At 43.9% G+C, this 27,991-nt stretch overlaps 2 protein-coding genes and 1 pseudogene across 2 annotated transcripts in view; all 3 read right to left on the bottom strand.

Moving 5' to 3' along the window:
* Nucleotides 1–1,209: 1,209 nt before the first annotated feature.
* LOC133378938 (zinc finger protein 850-like) lies at nt 1,210–24,730 on the bottom strand (annotated as a pseudogene).
* Nucleotides 3,474–6,750, bottom strand: LOC133381466 (zinc finger protein 436-like). Its single transcript, XM_061620620.1, has 4 exons — nt 6,669–6,750; nt 5,933–6,015; nt 5,612–5,738; nt 3,474–4,083 (listed from the first exon to the last, which is right to left on the bottom strand). The coding sequence occupies exons 2-4, from the start codon at nt 6,005–6,007 to the stop codon at nt 3,821–3,823; spliced, it is 465 nt and encodes a 154-aa protein (XP_061476604.1). The 5' UTR covers nt 6,008–6,015; nt 6,669–6,750; the 3' UTR covers nt 3,474–3,820.
* LOC133381405 (zinc finger protein 91-like) overlaps nt 21,924–27,991 on the bottom strand; it is an 80,306-nt gene continuing 74,238 nt past the window's right edge. Inside the window, exon 11 of the mRNA XM_061620491.1 lies at nt 21,924–27,967. Coding sequence (XP_061476475.1) covers nt 26,695–27,967 — 1,273 coding nt within the window. The 3' untranslated portion in view covers nt 21,924–26,694. The remainder of the gene's footprint in view (nt 27,968–27,991) is intronic.

The following is a 27,991-nucleotide window of genomic DNA, read 5'->3' on the forward strand; positions in this document are numbered from 1 at the left end:
GGGGATGGCATTGAAGATGATGCAGCCACACTGTGGATATGGGAAGGCTCTCTCTCTCCTGTACAAGGGAGACTGGATTCAGTCTTTGACCCCCTTTCTGTTCACGTGTGATCCTTCAGGACCGGTAGTGGGTGCACATAACAGAAAGCAAGTCCTGCTGACCACACTGGGGGAAATATTTGCATGGACTGGGCTGGAATAAAAGGAAATCCGTCTTTCCTGCTCCCTCCCTGCAGAAGCTTTCCCTCCTGTCGCCATTCACCTCTCCCCTCAGGTACCACTTGCCTGGGTCCATCCGGAGCGAGGCAGCGCTAGTTCCCACCAATTTCCCCTCCAGCCAATTCACCGTGGAAAACTAAATGACAGGGAGCTCCACCAGCGAAGCCCTCGCGGCTGGTCTTCTAATTGTACAGCATTTCTTATTAATGTATTACTGTCGTGCTGGATGGAAAGCTGGTTGGAGTTTACGAAGGAAGAGTGAGGAGCAGAGGAGGAGAAATCACTTCAGGTGTGTGTGTATATATATCCTCCTCCTCCTCCGCCCTGCATGCAATTCAACCTCTACCAGCGTCCCTCCTGCTCAGTACAGGAAAGCTGGCTGAGGCGGGGGAAATAACGCCGGTGGGCAGAGGTGCTGCTGCTGCACTGGGAGGCGGAAGGCTTTGCTCTCTCGGGGAGCAGCCGCGGTTGGTGCTACAGGCACTCGCAAGCAGTTCTGTGCAGGTGGCAACAGTGAGGGGGAAAGAGGCCTTTTGAAAGTCATGCAGTCGGCTGCGGAAACAGAGGGACCCGGGTGGGATGCAGCTCCCCAAAAAGAAAGGGACGAGGACCCTGCGCAGCCCATGACAACTGCACCACTGTTTGGGGTGGGTTGAGAGAGGCCTTGTTCCTCTGCTCATCCTTACAGGGTCAGCTTGCTTGCCGTGAGTGAGTGGGGCGGCGGCAGCAGCTGTTCAGCAATGTGGGCCCCTCTCAAGACCCAGCCTGGTCTCCTCTCTCTCTCTCTGGAATGACTTGCACAAAAGGGTAGTAAACAATAATATGTGGGTTGCACCCAACTTTTAGCTCAGAGTAGATCCAATAAAATTATTGGACATGACAAACTTGGGCCCCTTAATATTAATGGTTCACAGCTATTTCTGGTTCCACCACAACTGAAGAGAAGGCAAACAGCAGCAGCAACCAGGCAGGAGTGAATTCAGTTAGTTTTTTTATTTCAGGATAGTCACAGCACTGGGAAAATCCAAATTCACTCAACAAACAAAGGGTATGGGTTTTGGGTATGGGCAGTGTGTGAAAAGAGGAAAGGGGCCAGGATCACGCAGAGGAAGGCCAGGATCTCTTCTCAAACATCCCAGTATGCAGGGGCATTGGGGGACGCTACTGAAGGTCTCCACAGTCCTCCAAAACACCCACAAGCAACAGGTTGGCAACCCCCATTCTACACTCATAACATGGTTTCCCCTTTCTGAATTCTTTCATGACAATAGACTTGTGCTACTTCCGAAGCTCTTTACACATTCCAAGCAGTTCTGTGGTTTCTCCGAAGTGTGAATTCTTTGATGCAAAGTCAGAGAGGAATTTCTACAGAAGTCCTTGTCACATTCCAGGAATTTATATGGGTTCTCCCCAGTGCGAATTGTTCTATGCAAAGTGAGACAGGAATGTCTACTGAAGCCCTTTCCACATTCTGAGCATTTATATGGCTTCTCCCCGGTGAGAATTCTTTGATGGGAAGTGAGTTTGTCTTTCCTGCTGAAGCTCTTTGCACATTCCAGGCATTTATATGGTTTCTGCCCCCCAGTGTGAATTGTTTGATGCAAAGTGAGAGAGGAATTTTTATTGAAGCTCTTTCCACAGGCCAGGCATTTATATGGTTTCTTCCCAATGTGAATTCTTTGATGGGAAGTGAGTCGGTGTTTCCAGCTGAAGCTATTTCCACAGGCCAGGCATTTATATGGTTTTTCCCCAGTGTGAATTCTTTGATGGGAAGTGAGAGATTCCTTCCAGCCGAAGCTCTTTCCACATTCTAAGCACTTATATGGTTTCTTCCCAGTGTGACTTCTTTGATGGGAAGTGAGAGATTGCTTCCAGCCGAAGCTCTTTCCACATTCTAAGCACTTATATGGTTTCTTCCCAGTGTGACTTCTTTGATGGGAAGTGAGAGATTCCTTCCAGCCGAAGCTCTTTCCACATTCTAAGCACTTATATGGTTTCTTTCTGGTGTGAATACTTAGTCAGATGGGACTTCTGACAGAAGCTCTTCCTACATTCCAAGCATTTCTATGGTTTGTCCCCAGTGTGAATTCTTTGATGGGAATTCAGATATTTCTTCTGACGGAAGGCCTTTCCACATTCCAGGCATTTATATGGTTTCTCCCCAGTGTGAATTGTTTGATGCGAAGTGAGAGCCGAATTTTTATTGAAGCACTTTCCACATTCCAGGCATTTATAAGGTTTGTCCCCAGTGTGAATTGTTTGATGCGAAGTGAGAGCCGGATTTTTATTGAAGCTCTTTCCACATTCCAGGCATTTATAAGGTTTCTTCCCAGTGTGAATTCTTTGATGGACAGTGAGTTTGTCTTTCCTGCTGAAGCTCTTTCCACATTCCAGGCATTTATAAGGTTTTTCCCCAGTGTGAATTGTTTGATGCAAAGTGAGAGAGGATTTTTTATTGAACCTCTTTCCACACTCCAGGCATTTATATGGTTTCTCCCCAGTGTGAATTCTTTGATGGGAAGTGAGTTTGTCTTTTCTGCTGAAGCTCTTCCCACATTCCAGGCATTTATATGGTTTCAGCCCCCCAGTGTGAATTGTTTGATGCAAAGTGAGAGAGGAATTTCTATTGAAGCTCTTTCCACATTCCAGGCATTTATATGGTTTTTCCCCAGTGTGAATTCTTTGATGGGAAGTGAGTTTGTCTTTCCTGCTGAAGCTCTTTCTACATTCCAGGCATTTATATGGTTTTTCCCCAGTGTGAATTCTTTGATGCAAAGTGAGAGAGGAATTTCTATTGAAGCTCTTTCCACATTCCAGGCATTTATATGGTTTCTCCCCAGTGTGAATTCTTTGATGGGAAGTGAGTTTGTCTTTCCTGCTGAAGCTCTTCCCACATTCCAGGCATTTATATGGTTTCAGCCCCCCAGTGTGAATTGTTTGATGCAAAGTGAGAGAGGAATTTCTATTGAAGCTCTTTCCACATTCCAGGCATTTATATGGTTTTTCCCCAGTGTGAATTCTTTGATGGGAAGTGAGTTTGTCTTTCCTGCTGAAGCTCTTTCTACATTCCAGGCATTTATATGGTTTTTCCCCAGTGTGAATTCCTTGATGCAAAGTGAGAGAGGAATTTCTATTGAAGCTCTTTCCACATTCCAGGCATTTATATGGTTTTTCCCCAGTGTGAATTCTTTGATGGGAAGTGAGTTTGTCTTTCCTGCTGAAGCTCTTTCCACATTCCAGGCATTTATATGGTTTTTCCCCAGTGTGAATGCTTTGATGCAAAGTGAGAGAGGAATTTCTAAAGAAGCTCTTTCCACATTCCAGGCATTTATATGGTTTTTTCCCCAGTGTGAATTCTTTGATGCAAAGTGAGAGAGGATTTTTTATTGAACCTCTTTCCACACTCCAGGCATTTATATGGTTTCTCCCCAGTGTGAATTCTTTGATGGGAAGTGAGGACTTGCTTCCACCAAAAGCTTTTTCCACATTCCAAGCATTTAAATGGTTTCTCAGTGTGAATTCTTTGATTAGTGACAGATGTCTTGTGACTGAAGCTCTTCCCACATTCCAAGCATTTAAATACTTTCTCTGCTTTATGGTTTTAGCAGTGGGCTTTGCATTTTCTTTTAAAACTGAGACTTTTCCAGTAAGCAAAATATTGACTTCTTTTGGTTCTTTCATCTTTCTTTTCTGGCACTGCAGTTATATGGTAGTCACTGGTTTGAAAAGCAGAAGATTTAGTCTGCCTCTTCTCTTCTGCTTCAGTTTTCATTCTCTGCTCTTTGCTCTTTTCAGATCTGTCTCTTAACCACACCACTTTCCCACATACTTCTCTCTTGTTCTTGGCTTCTGACTCGTCACCGTCTGCAATGAAGAGAGAAAGTGGTAAGAGAGTGAGGGAAGAAATGGACCCTCAAATCATTGAACAATCCCAGTAAGCAGGTGTCATAAAGGAAGATGTGAAAGGATTTCGGTGGGAGAGTGATCTTAACCCAGGTTGAATAGTCTCTGTGATTTAGCATTCATTGACAATTGGAGGGCCATAGATTGCTGGATTTGGACAGTGGAGATCTGGGTTCAGATCCCTGTCAGAGCTGAATCTCATTGGGTGATCTTGGGCCAATCACCCTCTTTCAGCCTAGCCTACAACGTTGTACAGGCAAATAGAGCCATCAAAGGTATTCTCTTCTGAAGTGTTTGGAGCAAAGAAATGAGAAGATAAAAAGGGGAGGCCTCATGGCAGAGCAAGTCATTGTTATGCAGAAGGTCGCAAGGTTAGTCCACAGCTTCAGCAGGTAAAGGACCACAGAAGGAGCCCTCAGGTGTGCTAGGCATTGGAGGAATGCTGCCACTCAGAGCAGACAATCCTGACATGTTTTAAAGGCCACCCTGGGCTCCTTCTGGGAGGAAAGTTGGGATATAAATCTAATAAATAAATAAATTTAGGTAAATCCTACTAGTCTGGAAGAAGAGGGCTTGAAATGCTGAAATTTTAAGGAGTGTGGTGCTGTGTGTGTGTGTGGGTATGTTCACCCATCCATATGTAGACAAATGGCAGGAGGGGCGGCTGTGTCCTGGTCAAGTCCCTTCTCCTACAAGGGTTCCTCCTCCCCGCTCCAAAGAAAAGACAGGCTCCAAATATTATGCTATTTGGGAAAAAGGGAACTTGAGAGGTTGAAATGTGCAGATGTAGGGAGGGCTTTTCTTACCTGCTGCATTCCAGAGCTTGTTAGACTCCCATTGGTCACCATTGATAGGAGTGAGAGTCCAGCAATCTCTGGAGGGCGCCTTGTTGGCTACCCCAGTGCTATAATGGCTCCATAACAGTAACCCTCCTCCTCCAAGATAGTGCTATGCACTGTCAGCGCTCTGTTGAGGTCTAGGGAAGCTTTGCACTTGTCTTCCCAAAGGCCAGAATGCCAAATGTTGTGCCTTGTGGGTATATTAGAAATCAAAATGGAGCTCAGCTATGCAAGCACATGCCACATTTTAGTGAGAAATTCCAGAGAATTGCATTTAAAGAAATATTTTAGAGGCGGGGGGACAGAGAAAAATGAAAACTGCGTTCTGGCACAGCATCTCTGAACTCCTGATCAGATGTTTTCAGGAAGGCGAAAGCCTATCTAATTTCTGTTGACTCTTTCGCCAACAGAAAATGACCAAGCGGCTTGTTCCACCTCCCTAACAAATGCGAAAATTCTCAAATGATCTGGACTAAACCGCTTGGGCCATTGTGTAGAAGATACAGTAGACAGCTGCCCATTAAATATTTAGTGCAGAGGGGTATGAATCCCAGATGAATTAAGTGGCACTACATCAGAACATCTGGGCTCATCACATGAAGAAATAGTGAGTTTCAAAATGGATATTAGGATCCAACAGTGGGCCTTACCAAGATAGGACAGAGTTCCACAAATCTCCTCCATGACTTTGTTATGCAAAACTCTCTCCTCAGGATCCAGCAGAGCCCACTCCTCTTCCGTGAAGTACACAGCCACATCCTCCAAGGACACGGGACTCTGAAAGGCAAGAAAGTATTTCCTCCTCGTAGAAAACGTGATCTACTACCTACATGCAAAAGTTAGTTCAGGTGAGGTGCCTGGTCACTATTCTCAGGACAAAATAAAGTTGAGGGCAGCTTGAGAAGCAAAGGGGAGAGAAATTCATTCAGACCAAGAGAGATGAACAGGCTGTCCCTGTCTCTCCCCCCTACCTGATTTGGTGAGACAGCAGCAGCTTCTCCTCCACCACAAAGAGGAGATGGTTTAGCAGGTCTTGCCGACATCATTCCATCACCTGTGAGAAACAAAATGGGCCCAGAAGCCTGTATTATATGCTTGTGTCAGAACTAAAGTGATTATATGTCTACCTGCACAAGGATCTTATCAGTTGAGTGAGTTTCAGATTTTTATTCACAGTTTATATTTCCATCGTGTGATAAAACATCTCTCCCATTTTGAGCTCTTGGCCCCAAATCAAAGTGTTGCTTCCCACGTACAAAATCTTGACATGATAAATATAGGAGCATTTCTGAGCTGTGGAAGAGGCAGGAGACAAGATTAAAGGAGTCAAAGCCAACAGAGAGGAGCCAAATGGAAATACACCCCATTCATCCTTACCCGGCAGCCTCTGCCTGGGGTCCAATGGAGTCCTCTCTGCCTCAGGGAAATCAGTCCCTATTTCTGCATAGAGACCCTTTTCCTGAAACAGCATAATAAGAACTCAAGTCATATAACGGGGAGCAGGATTAGAAGAGGACCAACAGAAACAAAACCCAGAGGGGTATTGGATATCAGGGGTAGCCAAAGTGGTGCCCTCCAGAGGTGGCTGGACCTCATCAGCCCGCATCAGCCAATGGGATGAATCATCAGCGATGATGGGAGTTTTACTTCAACAACATATGGAGGGCACCACATTGGCTGTCCCTGGTCTTGATGAAATCCCCTCACCTGCTGCTCTGCCTGCTTCCTGTCCTCAGCCTGGCTCAGGAGAAAACCTTCTGCCAGGGCCACCGCCTGGGAACTGGTCTCCGCTCCACATTCCCTCACCCAGCTCTCCATCTCTGGGGGTAGGACAGCCAGGAACTGCTCCAGGATCACCAGGTCCAGGATCTGGTTCTTTGTGTGCCGCTCTGGCTTCAGCCACTCACGGCAAAGAAGGTGGAGTCGGCTGCAAGCCTCTCGGGGCCCCTCAGCCACCTGGTAGCGGAAACGCCGGAACTGCTGGTGCTGTACATCTGAGCTGAGAGGGTTCTCCACCAAGATCTTCTGCACATTTCCCCCCAAGAATTCCTCCACATGGGTCTCAGTGCTGATGGCATCAGGGCCTCTTCGTATTTCAGTGGCAACTGAGTTCTGCTGTTCCATGTTTGACCTGTGGGTAAAAAGATGCAGCCTCTGTCCTGCTGGTCTCTCTCTTGGAACTCTGCCCACCCACCCCCATGCACACACCCTCTTCTGGCCTTCCACTGTGCCCCTCCCCTGCCGTCTGTTACTTACAGTATGTCATTTTTGGAATTGTTTTCTGAGTTCTGAGGATTTGTACAGAAGGAGCAAATCCACTTATTCTATGAGCCAAGCCAAATGGGGATCATTATATCTAGGCCAATGGCTGGTGGCGCAGGAAAGGTGCTGGCGAAACATCCTTGAATATGAGGATTATTCTTCCTACCATATAACCTTTGAGGTAAACCCAGTGATGGGCCCCATGTCTTCCTCTGAAGATGGGTGTCTGGATGGTTGACAGATCTCTGATAACAGCTCCAAAGGAGCTGTAATCCTGATTACCCCCCATGCCTATTTAAGAGCAAACAAGCAAAAGGAGAGACCTTTTTAGGGGAAGGGCTGTGGCTCAGTGGTAGAGCGGCTGCTTTGCTTGCAGAAGGTCCCAGTTTCAATCGCAGCATCTCCAGAAAGTGCTAGAAAATACTCCCTACCTGATAGTTCTGGTTTAATTTGTTCTAACACCCAATTATTGGTCTTTTTCATGGTCCACGGTATCTGCAAAGCTCTCCTCCAACACCACATTTCAAATTAGTTGATTTTTCTCTTATCCGCCTTTTACACTGCCCAACTTTCACATCCATACAGAGATCGGGAATACCATGGCCTGAATGATCCTGACTTCGGTGTTCAGTGACTCAATATTTTCATTTGAGGACCTTTTCTAGTTCTCTCATAGCTGCCCTCCCCAGTCCTGGCCTTCTTCTGATTTCTTGACTATTGTCTCCATTTTGGTTAATGACTGTGCCAAAGTATTGGTAGGCCTTAACAAGTTCAATGTCCTCATTGTCAACTTTGAAAAAAGAAATGGACTGCCTTCAAGTTGATTCTGACTTATGGCGAAAGCCTTATGAATAGGGCTTTCATGGTAAGCGGCATTCAGAGGGGGTTTCCCACTGCCTTCCTCTGAGGCTGAGAGGCAGGGACTGGCCCAAAGTCACCCAGTGAGCTTCATGGCTGTGTGGAGATTCGAACCCTGGTCTCCCAGGTCATAGTCCAACAGTCTAACCACTCCACCACACTGGCTCTGTTGTCAACTGTAAAGTTACGTAAATCTTCTGTTGTCATTACTTTAGTCTTCTTGACATTCAGCTGTAGTCCTGCTTTTGTGCTTTCCTCTTTAACTTTCATCAGCATTTGCTTCAAATCATTACTGGCTTCTGTTAAGAGTATGGTATCATCTGCATATCGTAAGTTATTAATATTTCTCCCTCCAGTTTTCACACCTCCTTCATCTTGGTCCAATCTTGCTTTCCGTATGATATGTTGTGCATATAAATTAAACAGATTGGGTGATAAAATACACCCGACTCACACCCTTTCCGATTGGGAACCAATCGGTTTCTAAATATTCTGTTCTTACAGTAGCCTCTTGTCCTGAGTATAGGTTATGCATGAGGACAATCAGATGCTGTGGCACCCCCATTTCTTTTAAAGTGTTCCATAGTTTTTCATGATCTACACAGTCAAAGGATTTGCTGTAATCTATAAAGCACATGGTGATTTCCTTCTGAAATTCCTTGGTCCGTTGCATGGGATATTAATGTTTAATGTTTAATTTAATGAAATGTTTAATTAAAAAACTGGAATGCCACAGTTCCTGGAATTGATGACCTGGTTGTGGTAAAGAAGTTGAAGGATCTTAGGGCATTTTGCGGAGGAAGAAAACAAAGAATCCAAAATTTTGGGATTGTCACCACAAATTAATGAAGGACTAACTTTGCCTTCATCCCAGCCAGCATGAGTGACAGGGCAACTGACGCAGGTGGTGGCTGAGCTGTCTTGTAAGCATTTAGATTGCTGTCTCCACCTATTTACCCTTTTAATAGAACAGGTTTGTCCACTATTAATTGGGGTCTCCTGAAGTTGATTCCTTTGATTAAAAGGTTGCCACTTTTTGAGTAGCATTTTCTGTTGTTGTTATATGCCTTCAAGTCAATACAACTTATGGCGACCCTATGAATCAGCGACCTCCAATAGTATCTGTCGTGAACCGCCCTGTTCAGATCTTGTAAGTTCAGGTCTGTGGCTTCCTTTATGGAATCAATCCATCTCTTATTTGGCCTTCCTTTTTGTACTCCCTTCTGTTTTTCCCAGCATTACTGTTTTTTCTAATGAATCATGTCTTCTCATTATGTTCCAGGTATGAGAACCTCAGTTTTATCATTTTAGCTTCTAGTGACAGTTCTGGTTTAATTTGTTCCAACACCCAATTATTTGTCTTTTTTGCAGTCCATGGCATGGGCAAAGCTCTTTTCCAACGTTTTGTATTCACTGGTAAAAGATCCCTTTGTTTCTATTCACTGTAAAAAAAATCCCTTCTGCATCCCAGGGGTTGCCACTCTGGATGGGCCACGTGTGTCAGCCAGGAGGAGTGATAACACCAGTTCCTATGTGAGCAACAGGGGCATTCAAAGAACTACTTTCCATCCCTCCTCACTGAAAGTTGTGTCTTGGCCTTGCAAAGAAGAGAGGGAAGGAAAATCCTCCCTTCCCCGATTTGGATGTATCAGCTGAACAGGCCTTCTATGCAGTCCTCACCTGTGGCCCTGGGAAAACCCTTCAACCAAATGTGCAAAGGGGAAGGAGGCTCACCAGATTTCATATGGAGACACAGATGCCGTCCTTGGGGAAAACAGCAGCTACTTTCTCCAAAGTGAAGAGCCAGAAAAGGAAGTTTGGACAGAGGTGCTTTTGCTCTGGGGGATACAGCCCCCAAATTCCCTTCCTTTCTAGGAATCATGTCATTTAACCCGCTGAGGTCTGGCATACTGCTTCTGTATATAGAAGCTCCACTTCCCACCCAAAAGTACTCCCGTCACACACACCACACACCTGCAATATGACCACTGCCCCCCTACTTAATTCATTGTACAAAGGCCTTGCCGATCTTTTTCCCGTTCCATTTGCTTTGTCCATCCGTTATTATGCAGATTTAGAGGACGTTGTCATTGGGGATCTTGCAAGGGTCTGCCTCGCTGTTGTGGGGCTACTCCAGCCTTTTCTCTGTCTTCACCGAATGGCGCTGCAATTTGGGGCATCTCACACACACACACACACAAACACACACACACACACACAAAGGGGTCTCCTAATTCCCCTCCTCGCTCCCCTGCCCTGCATTTTCTCTCTGCAGTTGCCCCAGAGGGACTCCCCTTCGCCCCAATGTGTTGGCTATTAAACCGAGAAAGCAGAGGTTAAATTTCCACAAGTGAGCTACGTGACTTAGAAGCGAAAGTTGGCAGAGCTCGAGCCATCTTCAAGGACACGTTGCTATGCAACCTAGGATCGGGCAGCTGGCCTTATCTATATAGAGGGCCAGCAGACACTTGTGAGTGTGGGGGTCGAGGAGTTTGTACAGAGAGAGCTTCTGATATATTGTCAGTAAAGTGACTCTTAAAACTTATTGCTTGTCCGGCTCATTGCTTCAACTGGCATCTAGCCTGTCACTATATCGTTCTGCATCCTGGGCATCTGCTTGCGCCAGATACAACATCCAACAAGTGGTAGCAGAGAATGGTTTCCTGGTGCTGATGGTACCTGGTGCTGATGGTTACCTGGTGCTGAGGATTACCTGGAGCGGAGGATTGCAGAAAAGCCAGAACTGCAGACCAGCGGGAAAAACAGCAGAGAGACGGAGAAACCGAAAGCTGAGCTGAAAGCTGTGAGAGAGCCGTGGGAAAGAAAAAAAACTAACTGAAGGACAGAGGTGAAAAGCTCTAATTACAAAGGCGGTGAACTGTGAAAAGTGAAAGTATGTCTGTTACGTTATCGGCCGGGATTCCCTTGGAAAGGCTGACAGGGAAAAATTATGGCACTTGGAAACAGAGAATGCAGGCTTTTCTAGTGAAAGAAGACCTGTGGAAAGCTATCGCAGAAGACCCACCCGCCGGAGTGCCTATTCCAGCAGATTGGAGAAGGCTGGATGAGAGGGCAAAGGCGTTAATTGTTCTTGCTATTGATGATTCTCAATTACTGCACGTGCGTGGTGCAACAACGGCAAAGGAAACCTGGGAAACTTTAAGAAATATTCATGTGAAAAAGACTGCCAGTTCTAAAATATATCTTGCCAGAAGATTGTATCAGATGCGCTTATCTGGAGATACAACCATGTCAGAGCATTTGTTGGAAATAAACAGACTGTTTACTGAGTTGTCAGAACGTGAAATTGAACATTCTCAAACACAAAAAGTGTATATCACATTATCTTCACTAGATTCAAGTTATGATAGTCTGGTGAGCTCTTTGGAAGCAATGGACGATGCCAATCTCAATATGGATTATATAGAAGGCAAACTTTTACAAGAATTTCAAAGAAGGCAAGAAATGACAAAGCAGGAAAAGACTGAGTCTAAACACAACGTGGAAAAGCAGAACAACAAAGCAGCACAAGAGAGACTGTATGGACAAAAGGCATGTTATTTTTGTGGTTCCAAGCAACATCTTCAAAGGAATTGTGAAGCAAGAAGAAGAGAAAGAGGAAGAAAACCATGTGTACACGTGATCTATGCTAGTAAGAATAAGCAATGTATTAACAATGAGCAGGGAAATAACTGTAAAGATTTATGGGCAATTGACAGTGGGGCAACAAATAGTATAATCAAAGATAAATCCATGTTTCATACATTTTGTGACGTAGAGGATCATGTAATAATGGCTGATGGGACTAAGAAACTTATCAAAAGTAGGGGTACAGTGAAATTAGCAGGTTTCAATACCATTATGACAGATGTGCTGTTTGTTCCTGATATCGAATGTAACATTATGGCTGTTTCGAAACTCAATGAAATGGGGTTCACAGTAATGTTCAAAAGGGGTTCAGTACATGTAATGAGAGGAGAAAAAATATTCATGAAAGGGATAGTAAAGAAGTCATTGTTCTATATGCAGCTGAGAGTCCTCAGTAAAGACACAGACAGGACACATAGAGGTTTAATAGGGATTAACCTAACGCAGTCAGTGAAAGCACAGACGCCAGTGATTGATGCTGATGTCGTGGCTAATAAAACAGAGCAGGAAAAAGAACCCTCAAGCCTCGGGGATATAAAACAATTACCCATAGCCGAACAGAATGAATGGCATGCAGCGATGAAAGAGGAGCTGGAAGCAATGCGAAAAAATGGCACATGGACGCTAGTACCTCTGCCCCCAGGGAAGAAAGCTATAGGGTGTAAGTGGATATTTAAACGTAAGCGGTCGAGTACAGGACAGATACAAAGGTATAGGGCACGCCTAGTAGCTAAGGGCTTTACAAAGCAATTTGGGATGGACTACGATGCAGTTTTCGCTCCCGTGGTGAAACATGAGTCAATCAGGGTTTTGCTAAAAATAGCTGCCATAGAAAACATGCATGTAAGCCACTATGACATTGGCACGGCGTTTTTACATGGGGAGTTGAAAGAAGAAATCTATATGGAACAGCCTCCCGGATGTGAAACACAGCCAGGTCTAGTTTGCAAGTTACAGAAATCCCTGTATGGTCTGCACCAGAGTGCGCGCTGTTGGAACGAAAAACTAGATGATGTTCTGCAGTCAATGAATTTCAAGCGTTGTGTGGCAGACCCCTGTGTGTATGTGAAAGAAACAAAGGGGGGGGCTCACATACTGCCTAGTTTATGTGGATGACATCCTGTACTTTTCCCATGAGGAGAAAGACGAAAGAGAGTTCCATAATAGTCTGAAACAACATGTGGTAACGAAAAGTTTGGGACCTGTAAGTCATTATTTAGGTACAGAGGTCATACGGGGTTCAGACGGGAGTTTCGTGTTAAAACAGGAAGGAAAGATAAACCAAATACTAGCAGATTGTGGGATGTCTGAATGTAAGGCAGTAGGGACTCCCACGACAACATCATTTCAACAAGAAAACACAGAGACAGCTTGTGAAAACCCTGCTAGGTACAGACACATCATAGGACAGTTGCAATATCTTGTTAAGGTAACAAGACCTGACATTTGTAATGCTGTTAGCATCTTAAGTCGAAAAGTAGAACAGCCTACTGAGACAGATTGGCAAGGAATAAAACGAGTCCTGTGGTATTTGCAAGGTACTAGCAGTAAAGGTCTAGTGTTGTCCAGCAGTAAACACGGGAGTATGTGCTGCTATGTAGATGCGGATCATGCTGGCGATCCCAGTAGCTGCAAGTCTACTACTGGTGTTGTCATTCTATTATATAATTCAGTGATTGATTGGTGCAGCAAGAGGCAAACTATAGTGGCAACATCAAGTTCAGAAGCTGAATATATAGCGTTGTCTCTGGTTTGTAACGAACTTACCTGGTTCGACCATCTACTGTTTGAAATTGGAAAAGGCATAGACAAACCAATCAAAATATATGAGGACAATCAGACCTGCATTAAGCTAGCTCAGTCAGAAGCACACACCAAGAGAACCAAGCATATCAGCATCAAATATCACCACGTCAGAGAAATGATTAAACAAGGGTTTGTGGAATTAACTTATTGTAACACTGCTGATATGCTGGCTGACGTTATGACAAAACCACTAAGTGAAGACAAGTTCTCAAAACTGATAAATCAAGTAGGTATGACAGCAAAAGTGTGAAATTTCATGAGAATAATTGCTGTAATAATTGTATGTAATAAAAGTGATGCTACGATTCTAATGAAATAATGATTACAAATGAAAGTGATGTAAACTGAAATAAAACCAAATGATGTAAATGTAATGACGTGTAAAATGTAACACATGTAACTGGAAAAGAAATGTAACTAGCTGAATGTGGAAATTTAAGGTGGGGGATTGTTGGGTATTAAACCGAGAAAGCAGAGGTTAAATTTCCACAAGTGAGCTACGTGACTTAGAAGCGAAAGTTGGCAGAGCTCGAGCCATCTTCAAGGACACGTTGCTATGCAACCTAGGCTCGGGCAGCTGGCCTTATCTATATAGAGGGCCAACAGACACTTGTGAGTGTGGGGGTCGAGGAGTTTGTACAGAGAGAGCTTGTGATATATTGTCAGGAAAGTGACTCTTAAAACTTATTGCTTGTCCGGCTCATTGCTTCAACTGGCATCTAGCCTGTCACTATATTGTTCTGCATCCTGGGCATCTGCTTGCGCCAGATACAACATCCAACACAATGCACAACGCGGAAGGGGGGTTACCATACCCCAGAAGCGGCCACCAACGCACGACCCCTTGAGGGAGGTGCAGGCGGTGCTGCCGCTTTTCTCCAACGGAAGAGCCAGGCAGGAAGTGACGTCGGAGGGAGAGGCGGCGCTGTTCCTAGGAAGGGCACATGCTTCTATTTCCTTCCTCTCTACGAATCCGGTTTCGTTTATCTGAACTCTTGTGAACACAGGAAGCGGGATGATCTCTCAGTGAGAACCGAGAAGGAAGGACGCCTTTCACAGAACAGAGGAAGACAAGGAGCGCCTGCCCTATTCTGTGTCCGTCTAGCTCAGTGATGCCTACATTGGCTGGCAGCAGCTTTCCAGGATTTCCAACAGGGAAATGCAATGTTGAATGCCTCGCCGTCAAAATATAAGCAATAACCCAAAGTATAAGTAAAAGAAGACCCAAAGTAAAAGAAAATATTGAACTCAAAACTGGAAAAGACAAGAAGTCAAAACGGATTGTTCCACCGTTTCTTAAATTTATTTATTAGATTTATATCCTGCCCTTCCTCCCAGTATATATAAATAATAAATAAATATCTGTTAATTTTCTCAACTCTTCCAGGGAGGATTGATAACAATTCTGTCTTGAAGAAATAAGTCCTTGTGGTGCTTCTCTAGTCAATTGAGACATGAGCATACGGAGATGCTTTTAGATGGCAATTTCTTAGTTGTACAACACTTAACCAACTGGCATCATTATGCTACAAACATATGAATAATAGCCAATTATTGCACTTACCACAATTAAACTTTCACACAAATATCTCAACTTCCCAAAATATATCATTCATCAGAGAATTTTTAAAAAATGATTGATCATAATCAAATTACAAGCAGATGTTTTACTTAGGAGGATGACTCAAATGTGTCATTGCATCTGTTTGGATTTCGAGTTTAAACTGAAAATCCAAAACATAACAAGATGCAGATCTTGCCCTTTATAACAAGACATATGCATCTGTTCTATGGCTAAGTTTTAGCTTTTCTGGAGTTGGTTGACAATGTGCAAAATGCGTAGTTAATGGGGCTTCTATGGTGTTGGTATGTGTAATAGATTGCCTATGAAATTGTTCAAATTTCCCTCCACATTTAGGATGAAACTTGTCATGCTTATGGAGCAACAGCATGAACATTTCCTACATTTACAGTTTCCCCTAGTGATAGTTCTACTTTTGTAATTCAGTAAGAACGGATTACCTTATCTTTAACAGAGGCTGCTCTGCAAAAGCATTTAACTAGAGGATACTGACATGCAGAGATATCTTTATTTAAATGTATTACATAGCATACATGTAGCAGAAGGCATGGTGCTATACTCAGTATCTTATTGGTAGAAGTCTTTTTTTATCTTCTACAACAGGGGTTCCCCAACTGTGGTCCATGGACCACAGCTTCATGCTGGTGGTCTGCAGCATGTCTGTAAAGAACGATGGCAGCAGCAACTTGGAGAGGGGGGAGAGGATTTCCTGGGCCCGCTACTCTGTATACAGATTGTGCCCCCTCTGTTCCCAACCACCCTCACCTCCCAGCAATCTATTGACAAGAACTGCCACTTACCAATATGAAGTTATTTTGAATCCACAGCCTTGATAAAGATGCATTTATATAAAAGATGTTTAACCTGCCTTTCAGAGTTTCTGCCCTCACAAGGCATTTTACAACGGTTATACATAGATCAAAAACCATCATCGTGTAATTATCAAATAACATGTAAACATTAAAATAACATTAAAAACATAGAGCAGCTAAACAAACTTGTGCAGCTTGACTGAACCAACTCTCAGCCTAACCTCTACCTCTCAGGGATGTTGCAAAGATAAAAGGGGAATAAAAGGTCCCCACCATTGGAACTGCTTAATTTCATGCCTACTTAGCATGACTGCTAAGATCCTATTGCAGCAGTGCTGTGTGTACTTCCTTGATCTTCTAGACCTCATGCTGGATGTGCAGAGAGAGAACAGAGGGCAGGCAAACAGGCATGGTGCAGAATTGCCGAATGCCATGAGCTCACTCAACTCATGTGATGAGCACACGCACGTATTACCCAACATACGATTTTGGGGCTGCATGCAGCAGCACATATGTAAACAGCTCTGGTGGCTAACCCCATTTTGGTTCATTGGGAGTCAAAGGGGTTTCAATGCCCTGAAGTCAGCTGAACTGTAATTCCCACCCCACACCTGTTTTCTGACTCATTTCGCATTCCTGAACTACTGTGAAAGACGACAGAAGCAAGGCCGCTCTGTTGACAACTAAAAGAACAAGGAGAAAAGTCTGAAGTAAATGTTATCTTCTTCCTTGCCAGGCTTTCTTCATGCCCAGCAGAACTATCCCATTGTTCAAAGACAGCATTAGAAAGCAGAACTAGTTTTTCTGAGTGTCAGCGAGAAATACACACACAGCATGAGGTCACCTCATACCCAGACCCCTCCTTTCCATGTTCATTTGTAAGAGGGAAAGTGTACTTAAGAGCAATTTGGGACACCCAAAGCGGTAATCAAATCCAACGTAATTATGCTCCCAAGGAACACTGGGCAGGACTGCAGGCCACAGATTGGGAAGGAAGTCTGTGTCTCGGTGCAAACCTTGAGGCAGATTCCTTCCTGCTTTTGGGCCAGAGCTCCTTCACATCACTATAGCTGTATTCCGCTGTCCACTCCTGGGCCTAGGACAGGTAATATCTGCTATCTGACATTCCTTATAGCAATGGAAATGGCCTGCATTCAAGTGGATCCTGACTTATGGTGACCCTATGACTAGGGAATTCATGGTAAGCGGTATTCAGAGGGAGCTTACCATTGCTTCGCTCTGAGGCTAGTCCTCCCCAGCTGGCTAGGACCATGAGCTTACTCAATTACCCAACATGCAATTTCTGGGCTGCATGCAGCAGCACATCCATAGGCACCTCTGGTGGGACCACTCTCACCCTCCCTGGATTGGAGTGTTGGGTTAGCGGCTGAGACGGCCAGGTCAGGCTCAGGGTTAGAGAGGCCCTTCAGAGCACCACTTGCCAGGACCTGCCTTGCCTGGCACTTCTTTCTCACTCCACAACTCCTGGGGCTCTGGGCGCTTAAAGAGTTTCCTTCTATTGCTCCTGCCCCGCTTATTATTCAGCAGCAAGAGGAGGAATCGCTTGGAGGGTCTGGCAACCCCCAGGAGCAGGTGCAGAGTGAAGACTAAGCAGACAACAGGTTCAAGCGTTTCCTACTGCTGCTGCTGCCCCACTCACTTGAGAGTTGCAAGGCAGGCCAGTCACTTGCAGGAGGAGCTCAGAAGGGCTCTTACCCCGAAACAAGTCTCACTTCACTCTCACTCTTGCTGGGGTGGTAGGCTGGCAGCTGAGATGGCAGGGTTGGGGGCAGCAGTGTTGCGGCAATGTTAGAAGTTCAAGGTCCCTTCATAATAATCACACTAAGCCCCCTTCACAGATTATACAGCCTATTCACGCAGCAATGTTATTCTGGATCTATGCCACTTTAACTGGCAGACCCTTCCCCAAAGCTACATGGGAAGTGTAGTTCTGGGATCCCAAAAGGAGTTTTCTCAGCACTCAATTAGGTGCCAGAACTCTTTGGGGGAAGTTATAGGGAAGCTGTAAGGAAATGGTTTGGTAGCAAAGCCACAGCAGTGAAGTGACAGGGCCAGGGCCTGTCAAGGTGGCAATTGTCAGGCCACAGCAAAGCTCAGCAACAGCCTGAGGAGTCCTAGGGCTGCCTGGGGGCCAGTTCTGCTGCAGGCAGGTGATGCAAAGGGCCAGATGGAGGGGATGGCATTGAAGATGATGCAGCCACACTGTGGATATGGGAAGGCTCCCTTTCTCCTGTACAATGTTGACTGGATTCGGTCTTTGACCCCCTTTCTGTTCACATGTGATCCTTCAGGACCGGAAGTGGGTGCACATAACAGAAAGCAAGTCCTGCTGACCACAGTAGGGGAAATACTTGCATGGATTGGGCTGGAATAACTTTAAAAAGATAGAGCAGCTAAACAAACTTGTGCAGCTTGACTGAACCAACTCTCAGCCTAACCTCTACCTCTCAGGGATATTGCAAAGATAAAAGGGGAATAAAAGGTCCCCATTATTGGAACTGTCTAATGTGCATGCCTACTAAGATCCTGCTGCAGCAGTGCTGTGTGCATTTCCTTGATCTTCTACACCTCATTCTGGATGTGCACAGAGAGAGAACAGCAGGCAGGCATGATGTGGAATTGCTGAAAGCCAGGAGCTCACTCAGCTCATGTGATGTGAACACGCACACATTTCCCAGCTAGCAATTTCTGAGCTACATGCATCAGCACATATGTTAGCAGCTCTGATGGGACCACTCTTACCCCCTCTGGAGTGGAGCAGCTGAGATAGCAAGGTCAGTCTCGGGGTTAGAGAGGCCCTTCAGAGCACCATCTGCCAGGACCTGGCCTAGCTGGCACTTAGGGTTGCCAGGTTCATGCCCTGAGACTGATCCTGTATCTTTAGGAGAAGAGAAAATCAGCCAAGTGCAGGTGTTCTTGCAACTCTGTAATGAGAAAAACCACAAGGTGGAATTCTCCCAAGACTAAGATGCATCCAAATTCAGAAGAAGGCAATGGTAAGCCACCTCTGAATACCTCTTACCACGAAAACCATATGAACACAGTATCCAAAATACAACACGATATAGTGCTGGAAGATGAGACTCCCAGGTCAGAAGGCACTCACCGAGCTACTGGGGAAGAACAAAGGACAAGTATGAGTAGCTCTGTGACTAATGACGCAGCAGGGTCAAAGCTGAAAGGAACCCCAGAGTCTGATGCGCACAGATGCGAAAGGAGAGTCCGGAGTTGTACGATGCACACAATAGGAACATGGAATGTTAGAAGGATGAACCAGGGAAAGTTAGAAATTGTCAAGCAAGAAATGGAATGTATCCACATAATACAACGTCAAATGCAGAAGAGGAATTGGAGAGATTTTACGCAGAAGTACAGGAGGAAATTGATCACACACCAAAACAAGATATGATGGTAATCATGGGGGACTGGAATGCAAAAGTAGGGAACAGAGAAGAACTAGGAATTGTGGGGAAATGGGGCTTAGGAGACAGAAATGAAGCAGGAGAAAGACTTATTGAATTCTGTGAAGCCAATAATTTGTTTCTTGTAAACACATTTTTTGAGCAACCGAAAAGACGCCTGTACACGTGGACATCACCCGATGGTCAATATAGGAATCAAATGGATTATATAATTGGCAACAGAAGATGGAAAAGTTCCATACTTTCTGCAAAAACAAGACAAGGAGCAGACTGCGGTACAGATCATGAACTGGTCGTATCGAAAATCAGAGTAAAGCTACAGAAGACCAAAAAAGCAATCATAATGCCAAAATACAATTTAAATAACATCCCAGAAAAATATAAAGATCAATAATGAACAGATTTGAGGCTTTAAACTTAGTTGACAGAGAACCAGAAGAACTATGGTGTGAACTCAGAGACACGATCAGAGAAGAATGCAAAAAGAGAATACCTCTAGTTAAAAAGAGAGAAAGACCTCAGTGGATGACTGAAGAAACTCTTAAAATGGTTAAAGAGAGAAGGAAAGCAAAAGGAGATAAAAACATGGTCAGAACCCAGAACTACAGCGACTACTATGTAGAGACAAAGAAAACTATTACAATAGTTACTGTATAGTTATTGTACAGAAATAGAAGAGGACAACAAAAAGGAAGGAACAAAGAGCCCTATTCCAAAAGATGAGAGAAATTTAAATTAGGGAAATTTAAACCACGAGTAGGGATGTTGAATAATCAACAGAGGAACACACTGACTGACCAAGATGAAATAAAAGGAAGATGGAAGCAATACACTGAAGAACTCTATAAAAAGAGATGCCAGGATGACAGATTCATTCATGGAGGAACCATATGATGAAGAACCAGAAATTTTAGAATGTGAGGTAAAAGCTGCTCTTAAAATACTTGGAAGAAACAAATCACCAGGAACAGATGGCATTCCAATAGAGTTGCTACAAGTTACTGAGACTGAATCAGTCCAAATTTTGACAAAAATCTGTCAAGAAATATGGAAAACTAAACAATGGCCCACAGACTGGAAGCATTCAATATATATCCCAATTCCAAAGAAAGGGGATCCCAGGGGATGTAGTAATTATCAAACTATTTCCTTAATATGCCATGCAAGTAAAGTAATGCTCAAGATTTTACAACAAAGGCTTTTACCATATACGGAGCGAGAAATGCCAGACGTCCAAGCTGGATTTAGAGAGGCAAGAGGCACCAGAGTTCATATGGGAAACATACGTTGGATAATGGGAGCAAGGAATTTCAGAAGAAAATCACCCTGTGCTTTATAGATTACAGCAAGTCCTTTGACTGTGTAGATCATGAAAAACTATGGAATGCTTTAAAAGAAATGGGGGTGCCACAGTATCTGATTGTCCTCATGCACAACCTATACTCTGGAAAAGAGGCTACTGTAAGGACAGAATACGGAGAAACCGATTGGTTCCCCATCGGAAAGGGTGTAAGACAGGGGTGTATTTTATCACCCTATTTGTTTAATCTAGATGCAGAATGTATCATACGGAAAGTGGAATTGGACCAAGATGAAGGTGTAAAAATTGCAGAGAAATATCAATAATTTAAGATATGCAGACAATACCATACTATTAGCAGAAACCAGTAATGATTTGAAACGAATGGTGATGAAAGTTAAAGAGGAAAGCACAAAAGCAGGACTTCAGCTGAACGTCAAGAAGACTAAAGTAATGACAACAGAAGATTTATGTAACTTTAAAGTTGACAATGAGGACATTGAACTTGTCAAGGATTATCAATACCTTGGCACAGTCATTAACCAAAATGGAGACAATAGTCAAGAAATCAGAAGAAGGCTAGGACTGGGGAGGGCAGCTATGAGAGAACTAGAAAGGTCCTCAAATGCAAAGATGTATTACTGAACAACAAAGTCAGGGTCATTCAAACCATGGTATTCCCGATTTCTATGTACTGATGTGAAAGTTGGACAGTGAAAAAAGCTGGTAAGAGAAAAATAACTCGTTTGAAATGTGGTGTTGGAGGAGAGCTTTGCACATACTATGGACTGCGAAAAAGACCAATAATAGAGTGTTAGAACAAATTAAACCAGAACTGTCACTAGAAGCTAAAATGATGAAACTGAGGTTGTCATACTTTGGACACATAATGAGAAGACGTGATTCACTGGAAAAGACAATAATGCTGGGAAAAACAGAAGGGAATAGAAAAAGAGGAAGACCAAACAAGAGGTGGATTGATTCCATAAAGGAAGCCACAGACCTGAACTTACAAGATCTGACAAGGTAGTTCACGGCAGATGCTATTGGAGGTCACTGATCCATAGGCTCACCATAAGTGGCACATAACAACACCACTGTTTCTTAATTTGGACTTCTAATTTACATCCAAATGAAGAAACGCTGGAACAATCTATTTCAGCTTCTTCTAGTCTTTTCTAAGCCGATCTGTTAATTGTTTCAGCTGTCCTTGGGAGGACTGATAACGATTCTCTCTTGAAGAAATAAGTCCTTGTTCTGCTTCTGTAGTTGATAAAAATACTTTTATATAAGGAGATGCTTTTAGATGGTAATTTCTTAGTTGTACAATACTCTGTCTACCATCTAGCATTATTATGCTACAAACATACAAATAATAGACAATTACTGCACTTACCACATTTAAAACTTTTACACAAATATCTCCCGTCACGGAACAACCACAGAATAAACTCAAGTTCCCGAAATACCAAAATATATAATGAATCAGATAATTTCTTAACAGATGATTCATGATGATAAAATTACAGGCAGATGTTAAACATAGGAGGATAACTCAAATGTGTCATTGAGTCTGTTTGGATTTACAGAGTTTCAACTGAAAATCAAAACAATGATAGATTCAGATCTTGCCCTTTGTAACAAGACATATGCATCTGTTCTATGGCTAAACATTTTAGCTTTTTTGGAGTAGGTTTGCAATCTACAAAATGCGTAGTTAATGGGGCTTCCATGGTGTTAGTATGAGTAATAGATTGACAGCTGGTGAAACTGTTCAAAACGAACTTCAATTCACCTTTAGGATGAATGTCCTGTTTTACTTGTAATGCTTGTGGAGCAGCAGCATGAACATTTCCCACATGTAAAGTTTCCCCTAGTGGTAGATCTACTCCTGTAACTACTTAAATCAGAATGGATTACCTTATCTTTAATAGTGGCTGCTGTGCAAAAGCCTTTTACTAGAGGATCCTGACGTGCAGAGATATCTTTAAGTCAATGCCAGTATTTACATAGCACACGTTTTGCAGCAGGGGACATGGTGCTACACTCAACAGAATCAAATATCTTATTGATGGAACTCTTTCTTTTATCTTTTAGAACAGGGGGTCCGAAACTGGTGTCTGTGGACTAGAAGTGGCCCACGAGCTTCATACTGGCGGTCCACGGCATGTCTGTGAAGAACGATGGGAAAAGCAGCTCAGGGGGGAGGATTTCCTGGGCCCACTACTCCGTATATAGATTGGGTCCCCTACGTTCCCATCCACATGCTTTCCACATTCCAGGCATTTTTACTTTCTTCTACATATGAATTCTTTGATGGACAGCGAGACTTTCCTTGTATCTGAAGCTCTTTCCACATTCTAAGCACTTATATGGTTTCTTCCCAATGTGAATTCTTTGACGGGAAGTGACATTTTTCTTGATAAGTTTTTTCCACATTCCAAGCATTTATAGGGTTTCTCCCCAATATGAATTCCTTGATGAGCAATCACGACCAGCTTCCACCTGAAGCTTTTCCCGCATTCTAAGCATTATGGTTTCTCCCCAGTGTGAATTCTTTGATGGACAGTGAGTTTGTCTTTCCCGCTGAAGCTTTCCACATTCCAGGCATTTATATGGTTTCTCCCCCCCAAGTGTAAATTGTCTGATGCAAAGCGAGAGAGGAATTTCTACTGAAGCTCTTTCCACACACCTTGCTCTTAAATGATTTCTCCCCAGTGTGAATTATTTGATGATTAGTGACAGATGTCTTGTGACTGAAGCTCTTTGCACATTCCAAGCACTGATATACTTTCTCTCCTTTGTGGTTTTTGCAGTGGGCTTTGCATTTTCTTTTAAAATTGAGACTTTTCCAATAACCAAAATATTGACTTCTTTTGTCTCCTTTATCTGTTTTTCCCCTCAGACTAAAGTTTTATGGTAGTCACTGCCCTGCGAAGCGGAAGATTTAGTCTGCCTCTTTTCTTCTGCTTCATTTTTCATTCTCTGCTCTTTTCAGATCTCTCTTTCCCAAGCCGCTTTCCCACATTGTTCTTCCTTGTTCTTGGCTTTCCACTCATCACCTTCGGCAATGAAGAGAGAAACTGAAAAGAGTGTGAGGGAAGAAACGGACCCTGAAATCATTGAACATTCCCAGTTAACAGTCTTGATAAAGGAAGATAGAGCTGGAAGAAGAGGGCTTGAAATGCTGAAATTGTAACAAGTGTGGGAAAATGCTCTGTTTGTGTGTGGGAGGGTATGTACACACACACATATGTACTGTAGACAACCTGCACAAGGTGCCGCTCCGTACCGGTTACCCCAGTCCTATAATGGCCGCATACGAGTAACCCCCCTCCTCCAAAATACTGCTATACACTCACAGCGCTCTGTTCCAGGTTGAGTTTTGGTCTTGTCTTCCCAAAGTCCAGTATGCCAAATGCTGCACCTTGTGGGTAAATCAGAACTCAAAATGGAGCTCAGCTCTTCTGTGCTAGCACATGAGGCCACGTTTTAGTGAGAAAAAATTCCAGAGAATTGCATTTAAAGAAATAGTTTAGGGGTGGGGGAGAGAGCAAAATGAAAAGTGTGTTCTGGAGAGCATCTTTGAACTCCTGATGAGATGTTTGCAGGAAGGTGAAAGCCTCACATATTTGTGGGAATTTGAGACCAATAAAAGCCAGACTCTTTTTTGAGACGGATTGCTGTTTAGCCCAATCATAAAATCCACTCTATCTCTCATTTCTGTTGCATCTTTGGCCAACCGGAAGATGACCGAGAGGCTTGTTCCAGCTCCCAACAACTGTGGAACTTACATCTCAAACAATCTGGCCAGTTTTAACCAGTTGGGCCATTGTCTAGAAGGGGATAACTGGAGGATCCGTGTTCAGAGAGAGTACAGTAGACAGCTGTCCATTAAATGTTTCCTGCAGGGGGGTAAGAATCCCAGATGAAGTAGGTGGCACTACATCAGAACATCTGGGCTCATCACATGAAGAAATACTGAGTTCCAAAACGGATATTGGGATCCAACAGTGGGCCTTACCGAGACAGGACAGAGTTTCACAAATCTCCTCCATGACTTCGCTATGGATCCAGCAGAGCCCACTCCTCTTCCGTGAAATACACAGCCACATCCTCCAAGGACCCTGGACCCTGAAAGCCAAGAAAACATTTCCTCCTCGTAGAAAACACCTGCATTGAAAAGTTAGTTCAGGTGAGCTGCCTGGTCATTATTCTCAGGACAGAAACCTTCTTGAATGGCATTCACAGCATTTGCTGAAGGCAGCTTTGAGAAAAGCCAAAGAGGAGGGAAATTCATCCAGGCCGAGGGAGGTGAGCAGGGGCAAGAGGGGCACCCAGGCTGCCCCCAGATTCCCCCTTCTGAATCTTCCCCCACCTGATCCGGGGCAACAGCAACAGCTTCTCCTCCACCACAAACAGGAGATGGTTTAGTAGGTCTTGCTGACATCGTTCCATCGCCTGTGAGCAACAAAATGGGCCCAAAACCCATTAGTATATGCTATTCTCAGAGGTTAGATGATATAGGTCTAACTGCACAAGGGACTTATCAGTTGAGTTTCAGATCTTTATTCAGAGTTTATATTTCCATTGTGTGACAAAACACCTCTCCCCATTTGTACTGTTGGCCAAAACTCAAAGTGCTGGTTCCCACGTCCAATTTCTAACACGATATAAACAGGAGCATTTCTGAGCCTTAGAAAAGGCTGGAGACAAGAGTAAAGGAGTCAAAATCGACAGGGAGAGACCAAATGGAGATACCCAGAAGCCTCTGTCTGGTGTCCGATGGAGTCCTCTCTGCCTCAGGGAAATCAGTTCCTATCTCTGCATAGAGACCATTTTCCTGAAACAGCATAATAAGAACTCAAGTCATATAATGGGGAGCAGGATGAAAAGAGGATTGACAGAGGCAAAACCCAGAGGGGTACCGGATATCAGTGGTAGCCAAGGTGGTGCCCTCCAGAGGTTGTTGGACTCCAGCCCACATCAGCCCCTGCCAATATGAGAACGGTCAGCGATGATGGGAGGTTTACTTCAACAACATCTAGAGCGCATCACGTCTAGATGAAGCCCTCTCATCAGCGGCTCTTCCTGCTTCTCCTCCTCTGCCACGCTCAGGAAGAAACCTTCAGCCAGGGACCCTACCTTGCAAGTCCTCCTCTGCAGGAAGTGACATCAGAGGGAGAGGCGCCACATTTCCTTTGAAGGACACAGATGCCCCTCCACCCTCCTTCTGTATTCATCTTTTCTAGCAATCTGGTTTCACTCATTTTAACCCTTAAGAAGCCAGGCAGCCGGATGATCTCTCAAAGTGGGAGCCAAGAAGAAATGATACCTTGCAGAGAACAGAGAAAGACGGGGAGCTCCGGCCCTATATGGAGTCCATTGGGGTGAATCTACCTCAGAATAAAGTAGTTATTTCTTATTTTGAAGTTTAAAGTCTCAGTCTGACTAATTCCAGGGGAGGTGTAATATTTGGCAAAGACTCAAGCATACAAAGCTTACTCAGTTGCTAATTTCGCTACTCTGCAAGATTCTCCACAGTGTGAATACTATGATGGAAAATGAATTGGTATTTCCAGCTGAAGCCCTTTCTACATTCTAGGCACTGAAATGGTTTCTCTCCAGTGTGAACACTCTGATGGGCATTGAGTTGGCGTTTCCAGCTGAAGCTCTTTCCACATTCCAAGCATTTTTTTTTGTTTCTCCCTGGTGTGAATTCTTTGATGGGAAGTGAGATTGCTCTTGCACCTGAAGTTTTTTCCACATTCTAAGCACTTCTATGGTTTCTTCCCAGCGTGAATACTTTGATGGGAAGTCAGATGTGACTTCTGACAGAAGCTCTTTCCACATTCCAGGCATTTATATGGTTTCTCCCCAGTGTGAATTCTCTGATGGGAAGTGAATTTGTCTTTCCCGCTGAAGCTCTTACCACATTCAATGCATATATATAGTTTCTCCCCAGTGTGAATTGTTTGATGGGAAGTGAGAGATTCCTTCCAGCTGAAGCTCTTTGCACATTCTAAGCACTTATATGGTTTCTCCGCAGTGTGAATTCTTTGATGGGAAGTGAGTCGGTGTTTCCCACTGAAGCTCTTTCCACATTCCAGGCATTTATATGGTTTCTCCCCCCAGCGTGAATTGTTTGATGCAAAGTGAGAGAGGAATTTTTACTGAATTTCTTTCCACACTCCAGACATTTATATGGCTTCTCCCCAGTGTGAATTTTTTGATGGGCAGTGAGATTGTTTTTTCTGCTGAAGCTCTTTCCACATTCCAGGCATTTATATGGTTTCTCCCCAGTATGAATTATCTGATGGGAAGTGAGAGATTCCTTCCAGCTGAAGCTCTTTCCACATTCTAAGCATTTATATGGTTTCTTCCCTGTGTGAATACTTTGATGGGAAGTCAGATGTGACTTCTGACGGAAGTTCTTTCCACATTCCAGGCATTTATATGGTTTCTCCCCAGTGTGAATTCTTTGATGGGAAGTGAGTTTGTCTTTCCCGCTGAAGCTCTTACCACATTCAATGCATATATATAGTTTCTCCCCAGTGTGAATTGTTTGATGGGAAGTGAGAGATTCCTTCCAGCTGAAGCTCTTTGCACATTCTAAGCACTTATATGGTTTCTCCCCAGTGTGAATTCTTTGATGGGAAGTGAGTCGGTGTTTCCCACTGAAGCTCTTTCCACATTCCAGGCATTTATATGGTTTCTCCCCCCCAGTGTGAATTCTTTGATGGGCAGTGAGAGATTCCTTCCAGCTGAAGCTCTTTCCACATTCCAGGCATTTATATGGTTTCTCCCCAGTGTGAATTCTTTGATGCAAAGTGAGAGAGGAATTTTTACTGAAGCTCTTTCCACACTCCAGGCATTTATATGGTTTCTCCCCAGTGTGAATTCTTTGATGGGCAGTGAGAGATTCCTTCCAGCTGAAGCTCTTTCCACACTCCAGGCATTGATATAGTTTCTCCGCAGTGTGACTTCTTTGATGGGCAGTGAGAGATTCCTTCCAGCTGAAGCTCTTTGCACATTCTAAGCACTTATATGGTTTCTTCCCAGTGTGAATTCTTTGATGGGCAGTGAGTTTGTCTTTCCTGCTAAAGCTCTTTTCACACTCTAGGCATTTATATGGCTTTTCCCCAGTGTGAATTCTTTCATGGGCAGTGAGATTGTTTTTCCTGCTGAAACTCTTTCCACATTCCAGGCATTTATGTTTGTCCCCAGTGTGAATTCTTTGATGGGAAGTGAGGACTCGCTTCCACCTAAAGCTTTTTTCACATTCCAAGCATTTAAATAGTTTCTCAGTGTGAATTCTT

This window comes from Rhineura floridana, chromosome 3 (genome assembly GCF_030035675.1).
Source record: "Rhineura floridana isolate rRhiFlo1 chromosome 3, rRhiFlo1.hap2, whole genome shotgun sequence".
In the NCBI taxonomy this organism is placed as follows: Eukaryota; Metazoa; Chordata; class Lepidosauria; order Squamata; family Rhineuridae; genus Rhineura; species Rhineura floridana.